We start from the raw sequence: 24,025 nt of genomic DNA on the forward strand, positions 1-24,025 counted from the left end.
AGTTATGGATCCCCCTCAAATATGAAAGCTTACCTATCTACTGTTACAGATGTGGACTGCTGGGCCATCATACCAGATCTTGCGATAAAGAAACTGAAGATGACGGTAATGGAAAATTCTTCGAAGATCTGCTGTATGGTCCTGTGCTCAAAGCTTCCCCTCTTAAAAGAAACCGCCCCCACCGCCAAATAAACTCTGAACTACCCTCTTCCAATCGCCTTTTCAAGCCCCCAAATCCCCCTCCACAGCCATCCAATCTCACCCCAAAGCAACAAGCCCTAATCTCAACCTACAATTCCCATAGAAAACCCCGTCCACCCCCCTTGTCTTTCAACCCCATCACCTCTGATACTTTTTCTCCGGAAAAACTCATGAATGATGACACTACTCCCAAAATACCTCCTGATATTACCATTAAACAGCCTCCAATACCTACTCCTACTCATAACCTTCCGTATCCCAAATGTGCTGCCAGCCTTGTCCCCCCATCCATCTATTCGGATATCATCACGGATTTTATGAAGCTCCTTGTCATGACACAAACCACGACTTCTGTTCCCATCGATACTCAACAGCACTCCCATGATCACAAAGCTCCCTTCACTCCAACAAATGACCTCATTAAAATCCTAACTTACATCAGCCAACTACGTCTCCAACTAATTCAAACCCTTACCCAAATCTCACCCACCAGGTTCCTGTTTCAACACACAAGAAATGGAAACGATGTGCGCGTGACCCTCAGTCCACCCCTACAACTAAACCTCTAGTTTTTACTGAAAAGAAACGTCATGCGAGTGAGGAGGTACATGATGATTCTTCTGTTAAGACTGAAACTCTTGAGCTGGTTCAGAAGCGCCTCAAGGGCACGGTGCTTGATAATGATTCCACCTCTGTTGCAACATCGGCGGAGATTGCTTCTAAGCAATCCCGCCGGGCATAATGAATTCCTTATTCTGGAATTGTCGGGGGCTTGGGAACCCTTCGACAATTCGTCAACTTGTTTGGCTTGCCAAACATAAGCGGCCCGAGGTTTTGTTCTTGATGGAGACAAAGCTTTTTTCTGTGGAATGGTCTCCCATCTTGTCTCAGCTTCGTTTTAATAATTTCTTTCCTGTCGATTGTGATGGTGCAAATGGAGGTCGTAGAGGAGGGTTGTGCCTCATTTGGTTTGATGACATCAACATAGTGGTGAAGTCTTCCTCTCTTCACCACATTCTTGCTACTGTTGATGATGGTGTGCGCGATGCTTGGGACTTTTGTGGCTTATATGGCTGGAGTATTACTGATGACCACCATTACACTTGGGATTTAATGCGATCTCTTCGAACTCAGGTTTCGGAGAAATGGATTTGCGGTGGCGATTTTAATGAAACCATGTTTCATTTCGAGAAGCGGGGAGGTCAACCAAAAACTGACAGTAGGTTGGATCTTTTTAGGGGGGCGGTTGATGATTGTGGGTTGAGTGATCTGGGTTATATTGGTGAACCTTTCACGTGGAACAATAATCAGAAGGATGATGCCAACATTATGGAACGTTTGGACCGTGTTCTGGGGAGCGAAAGCTGGATTCTCTCTTTTCATGGTTTCGAGGTTTCACATCTTCTCAGAAAATCAAGTGATCATTGTCCCCTTCTGCTTTGCTTAGAGAAGGAGGTGGATGACAATCCATATAGACCCAAACCTTTCCGCTTTGAGGCTATGTGGTTGCGACATGATCAATGCAAAAGTTTTGAGGAAGAGTGTTGGGCAGCAGGAGGGACGATCAGTTCTATTACTGATATGAATGGCAAGCTTGAAGATATGGGTCGTGAGTTTAAAGCTTGGGAGAAGAATGTTTCTGGTCATGTTCGGAAGCGATGCTCAAAGATTAGAAAAGAGCTAACTGAACTTCAGAAAAGTCATTGTGATGCTGCTACAAAAAATGACCAAAAACAGTTAGAGTCAGAGTTAGATGAGCTTTTGAAACAAGATGAGATGATGTGGAAACAGAGGTCGAGGGCGGATTGGTTGGCAGAAGGGGATAGAAACACTGGTTTCTTCCATAGAATTGCTGAGGGTAGAAAAAAAAGAAACTTTATCCGAGAAATCCATGGTGCTGATGGAACAAAGGTGCGAAAACAAGAGAAGTTGGATGAGGCTTTTAGGAGTCACTTTCAGGAGCTCTTTTATTCAGGAGCTACTCATAACCCCGATGAAGTTCTGAGTTCCATTGAACCAGTGGTCACTAATGAGATGAATAGAGAGCTTACTATGCCATACACCAAAGCCGAGATCGTGGAGGCTCTTAAACAAATGCATCCTCTTAAAGCTCCTGGGCCTGATGGTATGTCAGCTATTTTCTATAAGTCTTTTTGGTCTTCCATCAATTTTGATCTTGTTCCGCTCTTACTTGATGTTCTCAATAATGGTGTTTCTCCTGGTCCGATTAATTCTACTTTTATCTGTCTAATCCCAAAAAAGAAAAATTGTGTGCTCCCCTCTGATTTTTGTCCTATTAGTCTGTGCAATGTGGTGTATAAGATCATTTCTAAGGTTATTACTAATAGGCTCAAGTCGTGTCTTCCGGCATGAGAGTCAATCTGCTTTTGTCCCTGGCCGTCACATTACTGATAATGCTTTACTGGCCTTTGAGATCTTTCATATGATGAAACTTAATAAGGCAAAAGAGCACGAAGTGTTTGCTTTTAAACTTGATATGGCCAAAGCATATGACCGTGTTGAGTGGGGTTTTTTAAAGGATATCATGTCTCACTTAGGCTTTGCTTCTTCGTTTGTGGATTTGATTTTGAGATGTGTTTTATCGGTCTCTTTTCAAGTTCTTGTTAATGGCTTTCCAGGTTCCCAATTTGCCCCTAGTCGAGGTTTGTGACAGGGTGATCCCCTCTCTCCCTTCCTGTTCCTGTTTTGTGCGGAGGCGCTCTCAGGTTTACTTAGAAGGGCTGAATCCCAGAAGTTGCTGCATGGAGCCAGAATTTGTAAAACGGCCCCAAGGTTTAGCCATCTCCTGTTCGCAGATGATTGTATAATTTTTGGAAGAGGAAATGAGAGGGAAATTGCTACTGTCAAAAGAGTTATAAACTCTTATGAAGGCGTTTCAGGGCAACTTGTAAATCTTGAGAAGTCTTCCATTAGTTTCAGTGGTGGTGTTCCGGAAGAAAAGAAATTGCAGCTAGCGGGTCTCATGGGAGTGCAGCGAACTGGACAGCGTGCTACATATTTAGGCATCCCGAGTACGGTGGGGCGGTCGAAGAGTGAAGTTTTTCAGATGTTAATCGATCGAACTCGAAAAAAAACTAAAGATTGGAAGAGAAGATTTCTCTCTGGAGCGGGGAAAATGGTGCTTATTAAGTCGGTTCTACAATCTATCCCCTCTTACATCATGAGTTGTTTTGCCCTCCCGTCTCAAGTTTGTCAAAATCTCAATAATGTGGCTGCTAGATTCTTTTGGGGACAGAAAAATGAAGAACGACGCATTCATTGGAAGAGTTGGAAATTTTTATGCACGACTAAAGGTAGCGGTGGTTTGGGTTTTAGGGACATTTCCCTCTTTAATCAGGCAATGCTTGCCAAACAAGCATGGAGGCTCCTTACAAATGATAGCTCTTTACTTGCTCGATCTTTGAAAGCGAGGTATTTCCCAATGAATGATCTACTCTTGGCTTGTAATGCTCACAACCCATCGTATGCATGGAAAAGCTTACTTGTAGGTAGAGATTTACTTGTGAAAGGCATAGCTTGGAGCTTAGGCAATGGCAGACGGATACGGATCGGGCTAGACCCTTGGCTCCTAATGGGAATGGGCAGTTCTTGGTGGCTAATGTGGAGGAACGGCATATCAATTCTAATGTTCAAATGCTCTTGCTTGAAGATCAACTGATGTGGAATGATGATGCTTTGCAGACGACTCTCCAACCGAATGACAGATGGAAAGTTCAAGCGCAAATGAGGATTAATCCTTTGGAATGTGACAAACCTTTTTGGCCTCATGGGAAATTCAATGCTTATTCAGTCAAGTCTGGTTATAATCTTGCTATTGAACTGAAACAACGTGAAGAAGCATCATCGTCTAACTCCCTCAACTCCCTGTCTTCTTGGATTTGGGGTCTTGATGTTATCCCGAAGGTGAAACTGTTTTTGTGGAAATGTATGGTGAATGCTCTGCCTACATCAAACATGCTGCGAAGAAGAGGGATTGATGTCGAGGTTATTTGTCGCAGATGTGGTGAGAAAGTGGAAACGGTGGAACATGCTCTGCGGGATTGTGTTTGGGTTCGCATGCTTTGGGCTATGTCCCCTCTCAGAATTCAGCTTAATACTCAGGGTGATAATGGTTCGATTGTGGACTGGTTTGAGAAGTTTTGCAGGGGCCCTCCCAAGGAAGCTCAAGCTCTTGTCGCGTCTCTTAGCTGGTCAATTTGGTATGCCCGTAATCTCTTGTTTTTCCAACAAAATGAGCTGTCTCACCAGGAATGCCTTCTGATAGCCAGTCGGGCTCTTTGGTCACCCCCGGTTTGCTCTTCTCCGCAAAAGTCTGCTGTTGTCACCCTTTTTTGCGAGAATGAGCGAGAGTTCAAAATCTCGTCGGATGTGGCAATTTAAGCAGGCGTTGGAATTGGTGTTGGCTCCGTGCTGACCTCGGCGGAAGGCTCGATTGTGGGTTGCAGATTCGGTTTCATTCAGGGGGCTTTTACGGTGGTGGAGGGAGAAGCGATGGCCATGGTTGAAGGGCTCCGTCTTTGCCGCGACCTTGGTATGGGGGAGATTATAGCTGAAACGGATTGCCAATACTTGTATTGGATTCTCAAACGGGAAGAAGAAGATCGTTCATATCTGGGCATGTCACTACGTGAGATCTACACGATGAAGAGATCGTTCATCCGCTGTGAGTTTAGCTGGACACCCCGCGAAGGAAATACTATAGCTGATAGGCTTGCTTCTTTTGCTCTTAATTCTGTTTCTACTCTTGCTTCTGCTGTGAGCTTGCCTTTTGATGTAAACTCTGATCCTTCTGTTTAATGATACCTTCTCTTTTGGTTCTAAAAAAAAATGTATAACAATAAAATCTCTTATTTTGTAACAAAAATAATTGTAGGATATTTTTTTAATTTACGTCTTAATTCAATTCAACCTTCCGAAAGAAATTTCAAAACTAAAATACAACTACTTTTCTTTTTGTAAAACAAATCTTAAACTTGTATGCAGTGGCGGACGCAAAATTTCTATCAAGGGGTGGCAAAAAAATTATATCAACCGAAACTAAATATATATATATATATAGGGTGTGGTTCTAGAGAGAACTATATTAATTGTGAGAACGGGAGAACCATCAAATCTAATGCATCCACTGTAAAAATTAATGCATTCGCTATTAAAATTAATGCACTAAAAAAATAAAAAAAAAAAAGCTCCCTTCAGGATTCGAACCCAGGATCTGCATTCATCCAACAAGATGATGCATCCACCGTAGATCTTGATGATCGAATGGCTGAAAATGGTTCTCCGGTCTTCTTTTATTTATGGTTCTTTCTTGAACCTCTCCCTATATATATATATATATATATATATACAAATTATCTATCAAATCCAATCTATATTTGACCGCGATGATTCGTCATGATTTGAAACTCATATAATAGCATCATTAGATAAATTTAGAAACATATGTTTGGTAGGTAGGATAAAGCTTATATTACTTACATATTTTGAGTTAACTAAGCGTTTGGTAGCATAGATCATTAGAGGAAAGACTCGTTTAATGTAAAAGTCTTAAACTGTTCATCTTTAGAAAACAAATCTCATCTCCACCCTAAGATAGCATGACAAGTTTTAATCTTAACTAAAATCTAGGATATCAAACAATCAATCCATTATATATGTTTCATATCTTAAATACCAAACACAAATATTAAAGACATATTTATAAATAAATAATAAATAAGGGGTAATATAGGTATTTCAAATCAAAAATCAAGGGGTGGCAATTGTCTTCCCTTGACTCTATGTGTGTCCGCCCCTGCTTGTATGGGCGAAGTCAATGTATAACAATAAAATCTCTTATGCGAGCGCGCACACACAAACTCTAATATATGTAAGTACCCTATTAAAATGTGTAATAGTAGAATATTTGTGAGTAAGTGTGACATGTACAGGTGTTCTTTTAGAGTGTGTAATTGGATATTTGTGAGTAAGTATCCTATTAGAGTTTGTGTTTGTGCCGCATAAAAGGCATCCTTATTTGGAAGTTGTGAATACGTTATGATATTTCTACTTATAAAAAAAATTATAAGGGTACGATCATGTTTTATCCCTCTAAATAGATAGATAATATAATGAGATATAAATTTATCACATTAAACTTAATGTGAGGGTCATATTTTTTTATATCTTGTTTATTTTGAATGATCAAATATATCTCACTTTTTATAAGGTGATAAAAAAAATGTAACTCCCTTCTTTAAGTATAAAAGTATACCTTATCCAAAAAAAAAAAAGAGCTGCTCAAAATTTTATTTTTTTATTACGTCAAAATAAATGGAATATAAGGTAATAAATGAAGCTTATCTCTTTCTTATACTTTAATGCAAACGCATCTTAAACTTTAAGTAGTGTTTACTTTGAAAGATTAACCTTGATAGATAAAATAGTAAAGTTGATCTCTTCGGTTGTCGAGATTAAATTAACCCGATATTACCTAAGATTGAGTTGACCCAAGACTAATTTTGTCATAGGGCGTAAGCCAAGACTCATACACCAAGACTAATCCTATGTGGCACTCTCCCAAGATTGAATCACGGGTCGTATCCACCCAACTGAACAAGATATGATAAGATTAATCTAATCTAGTCCTATCTAATTTTTCAAACCGAACGGAACATAAGTTGTTTACTTAAATGGATTGAAACTTTGGAATATCTCAAGATCCTTGATAAACATGGATTTCATACCTCAATATCGCATGAATTGTTGTCATTCTCCCCCATAAATTGATTGCTAATATGTGTTTGTATCTCAATTTTGAGTTTTATGAAGTCTTGATTGCTTGGTATAGTTTTTGAGTATTTTCAGGGCAAATCAAGAGTTAATTGGAGAATTGTGAGGGCATAGGATCGAAGTACGTCTCGAGAAGAATCCATGAGCGTGAACGGCGCCCGAATCAGAGCTCGGACGAGGGAGAACGGGGCCGACAAAGTCAGCCGTGCACCGGAGGCCGCGGCCACGCGTCCGTGGGAAGACCCTCACCCACGGCCACCACCCGCGGCCGCGGGATGGGACCGCGGGCATCATCCATCAGTCCAGGGCACACCCGCGGCCGCGGGTCCCCTGACCCTTGCCCACGTTTGAAGGCCGTGGACGCGGGCCGTGACCGCGGGGTGGTTTTGAGCCCTTAAACCCCATTTTCCCCCCTTTCCTCACATATTTCATCTTCCCCCAACATTCAACACACTCTCCTACCTCCACACACAACCCTAGCCTCCATTACTACATTCAACCACCAAGATTAGAAGAACATTGAAGAAGAGAGAAGATTGAAGAAAGCTTATTAAATAGGATTTGTCACCTCTTACTCTCTCTTTCATTTATGTTTCCATTTGATTTAGGTATGTTATTTGTAAGCATGATAGGCTAAAATCCCCTTTTGGTTTGGGGGTTAAGCTAGTAGATTATGTAATGGAATGATTATTATGCTTAATATATGTCTTGATTATTTCCTTGTCACCAAGCCCTAGTATTCTCTCTTGTATGGATTGTTGGCCACTTTCTATGCATTTCTCATTTGTGATTTGAATCGGGAGAGGATAATCATAATAGATTAGGAGCTTGAAATATATTGACTCAATAGACCGAGAGGTTGACAGTTGGGTGAGAGTTTATCGATCTTATTGTGCTTTTGAGAGTTATAGGTTAGAAGTTGACCGGGGACGGCAACTATGACCCGTAATCTACCATTTTAGTCGTCCGGGAGGGGGCTAGAACTAGTTGGGAGATCACTCTAGATAAATATGAATATCAAGACTAATATTGAGCTAAATTGAAGTCCATTGCTAATCCATCGATGCCTAATCCCCAAACCATCTTCATCACTTGTTTAATTCTCTTTGTTTGTTTGATCTCATTTGTCTTTGAAATTGATAGATAATTGTTTAGATAATCGAACCATTCACCTCATTGTTTAGTCTAAATAGCTCTAGCATAATGACTTAAGGTAATCACTAGAATTTGACTACTAATCCTTGTGTAATACGACTTTGCTTCCCTTTATTACAACTACACCGTACACTTGCGGCGTAGTGAAAATAATTAGCGAACAATCCTTGATTATATTTGTATCATTTAAGCTAGTTTTGTTTGATTCTTAGAGCATCCGCAATGGGGTTCCTTGATAGCCTACTTGATAGTGGTTGTGTTATTGAGTAGGTAGTGCTGCATTGGGGTTCCTTGATAGCCTACTTGATAATATTAGTTTTGATTTTATGTTTTTCATTTAAATTTTATTGCATAATTTAAATAACATATTTTTGTAATAGTTAATTACGCCATTAAACATAAAATTTAAAATTACCTAAAACATAAAATAAAAATTACATAAAAATTTAAAAACACCTAAAACATAAAATAAAATTACATAAAAATTAAAAACAACTAAAACATCATTAAAATCACATAATTAAAAGTCTAGGATAGACCACGACGCCTGAGCACGTCGGCGACCATGGACGCGTGCAATGCACGTTGTGCGTCCGTCATGTGTGTCGTATCCGTGTTCAGGAGCTGCATATCGAGCTCCCTCTCCCTGATATCGTTCCTCCGCTGGTACTGGGCGGTGAATGCCCTCATATGCTCGTCGGTCCTATCCAACCTCTCCACTATTGTCGGTGGAGGATCCGAGCTCGTATGCGACGCTGATGCCTTCCCTTTCCCCTTCGCTGCCGCCTTCGCCGCCTTGTTGCCAATGGGCCGGGCAGAAGAGATCTCCTCGCCCGACGCCGAGGTGGTGAAGCCACCCTCTTCCGTGGTCTTTGTCCTCTTGGAGGCATGCACGTCTCCAACGAGGTACATCGACTTGAACTTGAGATTGTTCCGGAGAATTTTCCACGCGTTCCAGAAATTGAAGGAGGCCCTGTGTGGGCTTCGAGCCCTGGAGAGGATTTGGGCCTTGTCACGAAGCATATCATCCGAATGACCGGAGGGCCAATTGTTGCGCGTCTCCACCCAAACAGCTTCCCAGAGACGCACATCCGCGCTCACCCGGGACCAGTGGCCTTGAAGTTGCTTGATCTTAAGGTCGACGCCGAGGATGGGGTTCACACGTGCGCGGATCCGGCCCCAATACGCCTCTCCTTTTTGATCCGTCCCACGGATGGCGTCGTTGGTCTCCTCCGCCCAAATTTGGACGATGAGATCCGTATGCTCGGGAGCATACGTATGACGGTACCTAGCGGCCTTGTCGTGCTTTTGTTTGGTGGCCATTTCCTTCCTCCGGCCGCCTTTCTTTGGTGGGGAGACACTCTGTTGTACACTGACCGGTTCTTCCTCGGGCGGGCTCTCCTCCAAGTTGATTCCTCCCATATCGGGATGATAATCGGAGGAGAGATCGGGGCACCAATTTGGATCGTAGAAAGGGTTGTGTGGATCCATGACGGAGAAAATTGTTGAAGAGAAATGGAGGAGGTGAAAATTAGAGGAGAAGAAGAGGTGTGAAGATGGTGGGGAGAAGTTGGGGTTTTTTAAAGAGGAGAAGAAGAAAAAAAAAATTGAAAACGGTCGGTCAAAGGAGCGCAAATTGAGGAGGTGCAGTCAAAATTCGAATAAAATTCGATTTTTCAATTTTTTTTTTAATTGGGCGCGTGCATTGCACGCGCCATCCCTTCCACCCTTCGAGCATACTCGAAGACTCGAGTATGCCTCGAGTAGCTCCACGCCGCAACGCCCTCCTCGACGCCACCCCTCTCCTCGAGGAGCCCCTCGAGTACCCGCGTTGTGGGTGCTTTTATTCCATTGAAATTGTGAGATTGGAGAAATCTTCCTCTTAAAAATGAAAAAAAAAAACTCACTCGTGCATCTTATCAATCATGTAAAATGAACGCCTCATAAAATCATATACATCAAATATACAAAATCAATATACACATATTCATAGTTCAATTTGGAATACTCAATCCGTCTCACGAATCTTGACATGTCTGATTTCGACACGGAAATTAAGAAGTTGTAAATTAGTGTTTTAAGTGTGTAGTTAATAAAGTATAAAAATGATTAAATAGGAGAGAGAATGTAATAAAAGTGATAAAGTAGGAAAGAGAAGGTAATAATTATTACCTTATTTAAAAATGTGTCAAGATTCGTGGGATGGATGGAGTACTAGTAAAATTCTCCTAGCTAGCCTTCCTATACTATCAAGAACACAAAAATATTAAAAATATTAACGGACGAACTCGACGAATAAAGGTAATTTGTTCATAATTTTTTAAACTCACATAAAATTTATTTCATTACTAGTTTGGTCCGTTTGGATGCTTGTGGAAAAGAATAAAAGAAAAGTCAACTAAACAAAATTAGTTGGTGGCAATATATTTGAAGAATTGAATTTCCAGAAATATCAACGTAGCCCCCAGTAGACCACAGCTTGGTCCAACAGCTACAAATCATGGCATTAACACTAACAATAATTATTTTGCCCAATTTATTGAATTTAACCAAATAGTCACTGATAACTACTAACTAGGTAATTAGCTTACTCAACTTTAGGGATAATTAAAACTAGGATTTGTTGAAAGTCGGTTATTGAAATAATAAGAAATTCATTTGGATATTTCCCTTCAACCAATCGTGTCAAATAAATAATTAATATTGTGTAGTTGAAGGGAATTCTTCGAAGAGAAAATAGATTATGGAAGTGTGTGACTTGAATTATTGACTGGTCTGTGTAGATATACGTCTGCCACATCGGAATTCACAATCAAATGTGTCTTTGTTCCAACCACTGTGTAACCTCTATACAGAAGATAGACTGGTTCGCTTGAAGAGAATATTTTCTATGATCATATCCAAATCATGTTGTACATGAGTAGGCTCCGTAAGATCCAGTATAATTAATTTGCCACTTAAATACTTACTTAAAATTGAATAGTATGAAAATGCATTAATTTCCTTTGCATTGATATGATTGATAATACTATCGGGGTGAAACAAGAGATCTAAAGAAAAATAAATTTTAGGCTAGACTAAATTAGTAACAAGTAAACCTTTTTTGTGTGTATCTCCCACTATTCTATTTTGGAGATAACATAGTAATCGTAAAGCCTGAGACGACCCAGAAAGCAAAAGTACTTGATCATAATAACCAACTTTGTAAGCCGACTTGGGTATTGAGTATTTACTTAGACTTAGAATTGAATTATTTGCAATGGATGGTTGTAATTTTGGAAAAAGAGTCAAATTTTCCTTACTCTTACATTGAATCATTCATATGTGTGTAGATATAGCCAACACACAGAACATAGCTTTTTTATAGATTCATTTGGTTCTTTTAAGTCTTGCTCGAGCCAAATGATAAAAAATTATCATGTCTGGTTCCTAGGAGGGATGTCCATCCGGAGTTGATGCCCGAATCTCCACTTCCGACGGAAGATCCAGCTCCAGCCATCATATGACAAGTAGGCAATGATGCAAATAGAGCAGAGATATTATCATAAATGATCAATCCAGCTCGAACCATAATAAGACCCCAAAAAAGACATTTCAAGAATAATAAGATTTTCGGATACTTGATTTTTCCCACGCATTGCGTGGGTGGTATCCTAGTTAATACAATTTGAATCTCGCATCAACTTTCTTAAGCTTCAGATGAGTTGATTTTCATAATTTAGTTATGGTTCAAACTTCAAATGAGATAATGTTCACGAGTCAATTTTGTTCTTCAAAAAAAATTGTCAAGATTTTTCAAGGTACATACAAGATGATGGTTAGAAGTTAGTTATAATCTTACAAGCTCAAGATGATAACGATCTTTAAAGTTGCACACACAAGGTAGTTCTTGTAACTTAGTTATAGTCATTCAAAGTTCAAATGAGATGATACTCACAAGTTAAATTTGTTCTTTCAAAGTTCATGTTAAAAAAATTGATGCATAAAAGTTCATTTTTTGTATTTTATGGCTTAGACGAGATGATCCTCAAAAGCCTTGTATTCAAACGTTAGATGCCGTCTTTCGAGCTTTAGATAATGATATGATCTTACAGGGTTTAGATGAAATGATGCCCAGATCAAATAAAATTTATATCAACTTTTTTCAAAATATTATTAAATAAAAATTTATATAAAAATATTTGTTATTATAACAAAACGTTAACATTTAATTGATAAATATGGTTCAAATTAATATAATTTCAACTATATTACCACAAATTAAAAAAAATTAAAAATAATTTAGATATAAATAATTGTGTATATAAAAATAATACTATCATACTCCCTTCGTCCCCAAAATAAGTTCCTCTTTGGGGACGGCACGGGTTTTAATGAAAAATGGTAAAGTGTATTGATAATGGAGAAAAATATGTTATAATTAGTATTAAGAGTGGTGAAAAGGTGAAAAAGTGTTATAATTAGTATTGGGAGTGGTGAAAAGTAAGAATAAATAAAGTACTCCCTCCGTCCCGCTATTCATGTCCCATTACTTTTCGGCACGGAGATTAAGGAGAAGCAAATTAGATGAATTAGGAGTGTGGTCCACATGATTTAGTTTGTGATTAAGGAATAGTTAATTATTTCTATTTAATCATTATTAAAAAAGACTTATTTTTTTATAATTTAATTTTATATAATCTGTAATTTAATTTATTTTATAATCTGTAATTTAATTTTTTTATAATTTAATTTTATATAATCTGTAAATTTCGAACAAACATGTTGCATTAAAAAAGCAATTTCAGAACTTAATTTCCTGCATTGAAAAGTGCAAACTGGAAACACAATGAAAAGCACAAAAAAATGGCGCCACAATGAAAAAGTGCAAACTGGAACCAATTTTGCATTGAAATTTTAAACAACATTCAAATTTCCCACCGTTTTAAGAATATTCAGAACTTAAACCCTTTATAAATAGGGCAGAAATCACATTTGCTGCAGAAACAGAAAACTTCAACAAAACAGAAAAAACTTCAACATGGCTAGAAGGAAGGATCTCTCGGCCTTTGAAAGGGCTGCCATAATCCAGTTTCTTCTTGAAGGAAGCCACAATGGAAAACCAGCTAGAGGCAAGATCAATGCTGCAGTTCAAAAGTGGAGTTGTTGCCGACGAACGATTAGTCGTATTTGGGCAGCTGCAAATAAACAAAGAGCAAGTGGTGAGGTAATAAGTTCATTGAGTAAAAAAAAGCTTAGGCCAAGGAGAAAACTGGTTCATCTTGATTTAAATTTGATTGCTAGCTTAGAATTGTCAAAGAGATCTACCATAAGAAGGCTTGCATGTGGGATTAAATGCAGTAAAAGCACAGTGGGTAGGTGGATTAAATTGGGACTGATCAGACCTCATTCTAGTGCAATAAAACCTGATCTTACTGCTCCAAACAAGTTCCTTAGGCTACGATTTTCCTTAGAAGCTCTAGAATATGACAGGATTCTTAGGAGTTTAACTTTCAAAAGCATGCACAACACAATTCACATTGATGAGAAATGGTTCTACATCACAAAAAGTAATCAGCGGTTCTATTTGACACCTGATGAGATAGACCCTCATAGGACATGCAAGAACAAGAAGTTCATCACCAATGTGATGTTCATGTGTGCTGTATGTAGGCCAGTGTTTGGGGCTAATGGTGAATGCTTGTTTGATGGAAAAATTGGAATTTTTCCATTCACTGAACTTGTTCCAGCCAAAAGAAACAGTAAGAACAGGGCAGCAGGTACTATGGAGTGGAAACCAATTCAAAGCATCACCAAACAAGTAGTGAAAGATTGCCTAATATACCAGGTATATAGGGTGAATGAGATATGCCCTAAATGTAACAACAACATGTTCCAAGTTCAACTGATTTCTGTGTATGATTAGTTGTATTGAATGATTCAATATGCTATGTATGTATGGCAGTTTTTAATGTATGGCAGTGGCTACTTAAGATTTATGGCAGTGGGTACTTAAGAATAAATGCAGTGGCAGTGTGTATGTATGTATGGCAGTGGCTATTTAAGAATAAATGCTGAGTTTGTTTCTTTGTTTTTTTAAAAAAAAATCAGATCATCCCTGCTATTAAAGCAAAGTGGCCAGCAAATGCAAGCAAAACCATATATATACAGCAAGATAATGCTAGGCCTCACATTCAAGACTCAGACCCAGATTTCAGGGCAGTAGCTTCAGCTGATGGCTTTGATATTCACTTGGTGCATCAACCACCAAACTCCCCAGATACAAACATCAATGATCTGGGGTGGTTCAGGGCAATACAAAGCCTCCAAACTGAATCAATGTCTACAAATGTTGATGGTCTAGTGAATGCAGTCATCAAGTCATTCAATGAGTTAAGTCCTAGCACTTTGAATAAGGTGTTTATAAGTTTGCAAAGCTGTATGGTTGAAATCTTGAAGGTTAAGGGGAGGAATAGCTACAAGATCCCTCATCTAGGGAAGGATGCTTTAATTAGACAGGATATGCTTCCCTTGAATTTACAAGTTCCAAGTGAACTTGTTAGGGAGTGTTTATCCTACTTAATTGAGAATGGAGCATTGGCATATGGTGATACACTAATGAATGAGTTGGGAGTGCAAGCAGGATGCACAGATGAGGTTGAGATGATGGTTCATCAACTTCAAATTCAAGGAACAGAAGTTATGTGAAGAAGAAGAAGACATTTTGGTATTTTTTGTAAATGCATAAGCTTTTATTACTGCAATATGATGTAAATGCAGAAGCTTTAATGCAAAGCTGTGAATGTAAAGCTGTGAATTTTTGTAAATGATCAGACCTCATTATAAATGCAGAAACTTTTGTAAATGCAGAAACTTTTATAAATGCAGAAGCTTTGGTTTTTTTTGTACATGAATGAAAGGATATGCAGAGCTGTACTTAACCATGAATGCAGAGGCTATGAATGCTGCACACAAAACCATCAAGACCAAAAAAAAAACAGCCAACCAGAACCAAAAACACCACCAGCCAACCACAACCAAAACCAACACCACCATCAGCCAGCCAAACCAGAACCAACAGCACCATAAACATCAACCAACAACTCAAAAAAACCCATTAATGCTAGAACAACGGAAACCATACCATAAGAACAGGGGAACATGGAAGAATCAGGTTTTTTGCATCTCATAAATTCTTGTTTAAATCATAGCAGAACCATGTACACCGAGACATAAAAAATGAACATCAATCATCATTTCAGACCACCTTTAAACACATACCACAATTTACTAACACTGCAAACCCCACATGCAATTGCCTAAACCAAACCATAAGCACAACAGATCGCCCAAGAGCCTACACCAAAATAAAGAGTAGGCTAGATCTCACCAGAAAAAAATCAGGCAGCATGGATTTCAGCATCAACAACACGCTGTCGTTCATATCCCTATGTTGCCAGTTTTCCTCACACATAAAAAATGAATCTGGGTAAGAACTAGGGTTTGAATCACAAATCGGTTCTTCACTGGAGGAAGAACTAGGGATAGACGAAGTGAGTGTACCTTCTTGGACTAAAGCCCGGCGACGCCAATCTTTGCATCCATCTTCAATCACCAACAATTGAATCCAATTCTCCAGCTCAGCCATCCATTTGAAATCATACTTGTCTCCGTAGGATTTCGACATTCAATCGGTGGAATCCCTCAGAAAGTGAACAATTTTGTGTTATTCGACGAAAGTCGTAAGAGAGAGAGAGAGAGAGATAACTTCAGATCTTTTGTAAATCTACATCATAGGGATCGGGACATTATCGGCGATGGAGAAGGATTAGGAGGTGAGAGATGAATGCAGAGAGGCGGCGGCTTACACCCAAGAAAGGCGGCAAACGGCGAACTAGGGATTTCAGACGGCGGAGTGATGCGAAATGAGAGATGAAGCTTCGCGAGAGAGAGAGAGAGAGAGACAGAATAGATTAGGGTTTCTCAGTGCGGCGGAATCGAGAGCCAAAATTAAAGAGGAAATGAAATGGGCTCCCCAAATCCGAGTCCAATTAGTTAATCATTAGGCATTTTAATTAGCATTAAGTAAGCCCTTATTATTTCCTAAAAAGGAAACGAGACATTATCGGTGGGACAACCCAAAAAGGAATACGAGACATGAATAGCGGGACGGAGGGAGTATTATTAGTGGTGGGGTAGTTGTCCAAAAATGGAAAGAAAAAAAAGAGGAACTTATTGGGGGACGTCCCAAAAAGAAAAAAGATGAACTTATTTCAGAGACGGAGGGAGTATAATTTAAATAATAAGCTAAAATAATTTTCCGTCGAATTTCAACAGGTTAGGCACTAGTTCATTTGAAATCTGAAACTTGAATTAGACGAGGCATATATAAAGAGACAAAATAATGTATCAGAAAAAAAAAATTAATACCTATTTATATAAGTAGAGTAAATATCACTTTAAACCCTAAATTATTTTCGCACTATCAATTATATCCTGAACTATCGAAAATAATTTTTTATATCTTGAACTATCAATTTTGTATCAATTGTACCATTCATTCGTTTTTTTAGCTTCAAAAATTTGACTTGGCTCACCGGGTACTACAATGTATTTAGAATCATTCTTTTTTGACCTATATTATATAAAACGACGTGATTATATGCAATACTCATTAAAAATTCAAAGGATAAAAAAATGATAAATGGTACAATTGATACAAAATTGATAGTTCAAAGTTTAAAAAATTATTTTCAATAGTTCATAATATAATTGATAGTGCGAAAATAATTTGAGGTTTAAAGTGATATTTACCCATATAAGTATGTGAAAAGGCAAGTTTTAACGGCTACTTTTTACGGTCAAATTCTAAAAAGTTAGTTGTTTCTTATTCAACTATAATAAAGACTATATTTTCTGAACTCATCCAAATGCAGTTTAAATTTTTAGCCCACGAACATGATTCTTTAGCATTTTCTATTTTATTTAATTTTTTTCTTTTTAAAATTCATATAATAATGATAAAATATTCAATATACATATTAAATTAAAGATCATAATAAAAATTTTAATTTAATATATATTATGTCAAAAAATGGAATTAAAATAAAAATATGATAAATTTATAGTGTCCAAATTAATTTTTATTCGCTTTTATTTATCGATAAAATATTATATAGATTTATTTAATTAAGTGTATATTATTTATTTATATAAACATATTTGTTATATTTTCATTTTTATATTATTCTTATTTTTCCTCATTTTTTTTCTTTCTAAGATTCTTATTTTTCCTCATTTAAAAGATTCACATTATATGTTGAAATCTAAAAAGTTGGCCTTTCACCAAACTGATAATTATACTCTGTCACTTGAAATCTCCTAGATATTTGAAAAGTTTCTCTCTCCACTTTGAGAGAGCATGCGCAGCCCACGGGCTTGACCTTTACGCCCTCCGTTTCCCATCTGCCGGCGTCCGGACCGTCCCCACCGCCACACGGCGTTCGGCCCCTCAGCTGCCGCCGTTCGGCCCCTCAGATCCCTCCCACCATCCCAGCCGGGCGCCGCTTCCCGGTTGCCCCCGTGCTCAGCCTCCCACCATCCCAGCCGCAGCCCAGCAGCCGCAAGCTCGCAGCCGCCTCCCGCACGCCGGCCACACCAGCACGGCGACGGCGTGTCTCCGGCGACTTGATGATCTTGGCACTGCCGTCAGCAGCCTCCAGACATCGGCACGCCGTCGCCCGCCACACCGCAGCAGCTCTACAGCCGCACCCTTAAGATCTGCCCGATCCAGATCTGGGCTGTTTCTCTTTCAAGAAAACAGATCCCTAGGATGCGCGCCTTTCTTCTCCGGGCTGTCCACGCGGCGGCGCGAGCTGCCGTCTAGCCTCCGGCTTTCTCCTCTCTGCGTCCTTTCTTGGGGACGGGGCTATTATGGCTTCCCTCCCACCGTTCCCGCAGGTCTCAAATAACTACGTCTTTTGTCCCGTTTTGCCTGGTTCTCGGCCTTCTCCTACGGCCAGCGTCATCTCTCCGGTGGACGCCTACTCACCATCTGATCAGAAGGAGACGGATTCTGATTCTCCGCAGTTGGCTGCACAGAAAACTCCACCGCCTTCTCAGGCGGAGACGTCGTCTCCTCTTCGGCTTGGGGGGCCGACCTCGGCTATGCCGCCACTTGAACAGTTCGTCGGGAAGGGTCAATCTAAAGCACAGCAATCCAGTCGATCTTTTGCGGATACTCTCAAACAGACGAAGGGAAGTCGGCAAGCTGATGTTCCTGCCTATGACTTCACGGTTCTACAGCCTTCTTTGGTAAACGATAAACCCTGTCTTATCATTTCGGAAGGGTTCCATCAACGACAAGTGCGATCATTCTCTCATGCCCTGCATGGCCGGATTATCCTTCGCAAGGGGGATCGTCCTCGTTTTGCTGCTGATTTGCATGTCGAGTTACAGCAGATATGGAAGCCGGATTTATCTTGGGAAATTATTCCTCTGGGTAAAGGTTACTTCACCCTGAAATTCTCCTCTGCGGAAGATATGGCGCTGGCTTTCGCTAAAAATACATGGAAATTACGTCTGGGCATCTTGCATTTGCAGACTTGGGTCCCAAATTTTGATCCATACAAGGATTCATCCACTAAAGCACAAGTTTGGATTCGTGTTTTTAATTTACCTCACGAGTATTGGCATCCGGAGGTGCTTTCTGGTATTGCTAGACACGTAGGGGCACCAATTGTTATTGATGGTTTATCTGCTCATGCTTCTGTGGGTCATTTTGCGCGTATTTTGGTTGAGATGGATGTCTCCAAGGCTGTGCCTGATTTTTTTGATGTCAAATGTGGGGATCAGGTTTTTGTTCTCGAATTCGGATATGAAGACCTCCCATATTATTGTCACTCTTGCTGTGTTGTTGGCCATGCTACTACCTCTTGCAGGAGATCTAAAGAGGGGATGAATGATACTGAGGATCAACCAGCTGGCAAAGGTACTGACCCAGCCCCTGTTCAGCAACATCGCTCCAAATGGAAACAAGTGGATCGTAAACAGGCCTGCTCTGAGGCTTCTCTTCAGATGGTTGTTTATGAGAAGGGTGGAATCCTGACCCCCTCGAATCGTGACTCTTCTCTTGGGGATGACGAGATGGACACCTTCCCGGATTCAACAAGGGAGGAAGTCGTTGGTTCCCTAAATCTTGGATCTGAGGTTGCGCAGGTGGACCTTCACAACCCCTTTGCTGCTCTGGAGTCGTTGGATGCTGAGGTTCAGTTGGATAATGAGGTTGTCTCTGAACACTCGGTTGGTGATAACAGGGCGGACAAGTCTGTTGGTATGGAGATTGTTCCGGTGATGAATGACACTACCCGACATCCGGTGGAAACTACTATAGTGTCAGATACACATGTTGATATTGTCACTATGCATTGTAGTAATACAGACATGGCTTTGACTGTGACGCCAGGAAAGGCGACAATGGATGATCCCCCCATAATTCGCGGTCGTGGGCGTCCGAAAGGGGCTTCCAAGAAGGGGAAGGTTTCTGATTCCTCTATCAAGAACCGGCTCCGGCGTATAATCAAGAATGGTATGTCCTCGGAAAAACAAGCAACTGGTCGTGTCGCTGGTGCTGTTTTGCAGGGAGCCGTTCTTGACTCTTCGTCGCCAATGGAGTTCTTGAAAAAAGTGCAACATGCTCATTCTGAAGGCGCGCTTATGCAAAATTTTGTGATAGACTCTTCTTCTTCTGACGCTGCTCGTGCTATGTCGACCGTGGTTTCTAAAAGATGGGGAGATATGCTTGACGACGAAGATTGTTTTGATGAGGATGATCCTCTAAAAATGTTCTCTTAGTCTTGTTTATTTTTCGGTTTCTCGTGGCTTCTCGCGGGTGCTTTCACTTGTTTTTGTTCTTTCTATTTTCCTTTTAATAAAATTTCTATTACAACAGATTCACATTATATGCAGAAAGCCAGATACTTGTCATCGAACTTGAATAATTGATACTCTCTTCATATTTTAATTTATACTAGTATTTAGCTTTTTTGTTTTGTTTATTAACAAAAATTGAAGTAATGAGTTCAACCTAAAATATACTCTCTAGATTGTTCGCAAGAGAACGAGGTCAATTGTAGAGTGACAAGTTGACCCAATTCGTATTCCACGAGAAAGACTTAGTAGGGCTAATTAACTATGTGTTAAACACGTAAAAACAATAACACCTAAACATTCTAATCAATTTTCAAGTGATCAAGTATTGTATCAAAAACAACGAGAAATAAATTCAAGATAATAAAACAAACGGAAATTCAAGGATTAAAGATTCTAGGGCGACGGATCATCTTCTCGGGAAATCAATAAACAAGTGAAGATCATGCACAATTCATAAACTCACAAAATTCTCCTAACGTAGGTGCTCAAACCATAGTTTTCACATTCAAGCACGAGTCTACGCTAATTAAATCACATGAATTCATTAATTATTAGACTACACGTTTCCGATTAAGTCTAATTCCAATTCAACCATGGCCAAGCAACGAGTTATTCTCTCGATCTCACACGTTGCAAACACAATCAAGCAGTGATCAATTGCTAAATCTAATATCAAACAATTGAATCGGATAAAGTGCATCAATACATCACAAGCAAATCAATTAAATCCGATTGAATCTCCAACCCTAGATTATGGAAATTAGTTCATCATGCTGTAGAATTCAAAGTAGGAGAAAAAATAAACCATGGAATTAAAACAAAGAAGAAAGATAAAGAAATAATTGCGAAATTCAAAGTGCAAATCCGTTCCAATGCGTAAAAAAAGTGAAATAAAATGATAATCTAAAGTTCTCCTATTGTTCTTGCTTCAAAAGGGGGAAAGGATGGAAGTTCTAAGTGAAAAAGATGTGTTTTAAAATCCAAAAACTGTCTTTCATATGAAAAATCCCGTCAGAAAACTGTCAGGGTCAGCCCGGTTGACTAGTGCACCGCGGCTCACTCCATATTCTGCCCATATTTCTTCAAGCACTCAACCCGGTTGACTAGTGCGCCGTGGCTCACTACCTTCTCTTCCCAATCTTCTTCTAATCACCCCTAATTCATTGTGACAAATTGTTAGCAAGGCTTAAACACTCTCTTTTGCATCGTTGTGAGCTTACTTCACAATCTTCTGTTATTGAAGTGTGTAGAAACGTGGACAGAATAACGACGTGAATGTAGTAACCGAGGCAAGAGTTGGACTCTTTCTCCGTAAGACAAAATTGCCCCGTACAGTACACACGGTTCGATGGCAAATGTCCTCAATATACAACGGTTTGAATGAGTACGAGACCTTGTACTAGGAACTCGGACTTCCGGCGAACTACAGAATACTCGAGACTTGAGTATGAACTAGAAGACAGAATGAATGAATTAATTATCTGAATTTTCGGTGTGTCTAATCTCATTCTGCAGGGCTGTATTTATAGGAGAAGGAAGGGTGCGATGAAGAGGTGTCTGCCAGGAGGTGGCTGTTCGAACCAACCAATGGTCCGAACCATCGCACTGGTTCGGTCAAAGGGGTGCGAGCCAAACCACCCACACCTCACCAGCCTGATCCAACCGCTGCCACGTCAGCAACCTCATCCACCCGGACTCCTTATCCGCCACGCGGTGCCACGTCATCGAGCCGCATGTTCCACGTCACTGCCACGTCACACGAGCCACCGTTTAGTTTGTCAAAACTAAAGGCTCCTCAAAGCTCCTCGCGACGACGCGAACGAGCGAAGTGCGCCTACAAAGCGCCCATTGCGACAAGTGCGACGTGCTCGGCCTCGGCCTCGGCCTCGGACTCGGACTCGGACTCGGACTCGGAAGGTGCTTCGCACCTTCCTCGTAGGAATTTGAGTTCTAGCCTTAAAAGGCTAAGTCAAAACCCACTTGGGTGCACCATAAGGTCCACCATAGAGAAGCACACTTGATTGTTCCTTTATGGTGGAGAGCACTTTATAAATAGCTTTCAACTTCCTCATATTTCCAATGTGGGATGACACTCCACATTCCATTTTCAATGGCTATCTTTTGGCATTTAATTACTCATTCAATTCTTAATAGATTTAAACAAGTAAATATACCAAATTAATCTACTCAAAATGTAGATTCCAAATATGCCATTTAATCCCATTAATTACAAAGTAATTATGGATTAATTAAGCCATTTATTCCAACAATCCCCCACATGAATGATGATTAATGCAAATGCAAAAAACTAAGTCCCGACGATCCATTATTGCATTAGGATAGGTAGTTGTTAGCTTTGAACCTTCCTTAGTGTAATGCCATCGGATTTACTCGTTGTTCGGTGAACATGATGTCTTGAACCGGTCAACTTTTGTGTAAATCTAGTCAACAACATACACACAATAATAGATCTAATATCTTTCGTTCTCACGTTGTGTCCATTTTGGCCTTGGACCATTTCTTGGATTCACAAGTGTTATTGATAATTTGAAGCGGCCCCACTTCTTCACTTGTATAGGTGATCTCCTATAAAGAGTATCCTGCTATACTCCACCTAATAAGGCTATAGGAATCATTAAAAGCTTTTGATGGCTTACCCTTTACCACAAGCTGCAGGTTTTGCACTTGAGCAGCTATGAGAATGGATTTTGAAAGTTTCAAGTGCTCAACTTGAACTTTCATAATTTAGTTGTCTCATTGAACCATGTTCTTGGGATCTCCAGTCATCATGGTTGAGTTACCACTATGAAAGTTCTTAACGTGTGGATTTTAATCCCATTCCCCTTACTGCGTTATACAATTGATCACGATTAATACCTTTAGTAAACGGATCCGCAATATTGTCTTTTGACTTTACATAGTCAATGCACATTATTCCTATAGTGATCAATTGTCTAACGGTATTATGTCTTCGACGAATGTGTCGAGATTTACCGTTATACAAACTATTCTTTGCTCTCCCTATGGAAGCCATGCTATCGCAATGTATCATAACAGGAGGCAAAGGTTTTTCCCAACATGGAATATCTTCTAAGAAGTTTCTTAACCATTCGGCTTCTTCGCCGGCTTTGTCTAAAGCAATAAATTCCGATTCCATTGTAGATCGGGCTATACATGTTTGCTTAGAAGATTTCCATGATATTGCTCCTCCACCAATGGTAAATACAAACCCACTTGTGGATTTAGAGTCTTTAGTGTCGGATATCCAATTGGCATCACAATACCCTTCCAAAACAGCGGGATATCTCGAATAGTGTATACTATGAGATATTGTGTGTTTTAAGTATCTCAACACTCTTATTAATGCGGTCCAATAATCCTTTCCAGGATTACTTGTAAACCGACTCAATTTGCTAATAGAATATGCTATGTCCGGCCTTGTACAATTTGATAAGTACATTAGGCTTCCAATAATTCTAGCATAGTCCGATTGTGATACGGGTTCTCCTCGATTTTTGGCTAAGTGTATACTTAAGTCAACAGGTGTTTTAGCCGGAGGCAGATCAAGAGCTTTGAATTTCTTAAGTACATTCTCAACATAGTGAGATTGTGATAAGACTATTCCCTCGGGTGTTCTAAGGATTTTAATTCCTAGAATCACGTCAGTTAATCCCATATCTTTCATGTCAAAGTTTCTCTTTAACATCTCCTTGGTTTCTATGATTATTTTATTGTTGCTGCCCATAATTAGCATATCATCAACGTAGAGACAAACAATGACAAAATTATCGGATGTTCCTTTAATGTATACACATTTATCACATTCATTGATTTTGAATCCGTTTGCCATCATTGCTTGGTCAAATTTCTCATGCCACTGTTTGGGAGCTTGTTTGAGTCCATACAAAGACTTTACAAGTTTACAAACTTTCTTTTCTTGACCGGGAATCACAAACCCTTCGGGTTG

The 24,025-nt window shown here is 39.7% G+C and overlaps 2 protein-coding genes across 2 annotated transcripts; one reads left to right on the top strand and one right to left on the bottom strand.

Moving 5' to 3' along the window:
- Positions 1-942: 942 nt before the first annotated feature.
- LOC131009155 (uncharacterized) lies at positions 943-4,602 on the top strand. The gene is made up of 4 exons (XM_057936384.1): positions 943-2,326; positions 2,550-2,864; positions 2,928-3,633; positions 3,732-4,602. The coding sequence occupies exons 1-4, from the start codon at positions 943-945 to the stop codon at positions 4,600-4,602; spliced, it is 3,276 nt and encodes a 1,091-aa protein (XP_057792367.1).
- An 8,488-nt stretch (positions 4,603-13,090) lies between these two features.
- Positions 13,091-16,059, bottom strand: LOC130988450 (uncharacterized). The gene is made up of 2 exons (XM_057912303.1): positions 15,518-16,059; positions 13,091-13,325 (listed from the first exon to the last, which is right to left on the bottom strand). The coding sequence occupies exons 1-2, from the start codon at positions 15,812-15,814 to the stop codon at positions 13,308-13,310; spliced, it is 315 nt and encodes a 104-aa protein (XP_057768286.1). The 5' UTR covers positions 15,815-16,059; the 3' UTR covers positions 13,091-13,307.
- Positions 16,060-24,025: the final 7,966 nt, after the last annotated feature.

Source organism: Salvia miltiorrhiza, chromosome 1, assembly GCF_028751815.1.
Source record: "Salvia miltiorrhiza cultivar Shanhuang (shh) chromosome 1, IMPLAD_Smil_shh, whole genome shotgun sequence".
NCBI lineage: Eukaryota > Viridiplantae > Streptophyta > Magnoliopsida > Lamiales > Lamiaceae > Salvia > Salvia miltiorrhiza.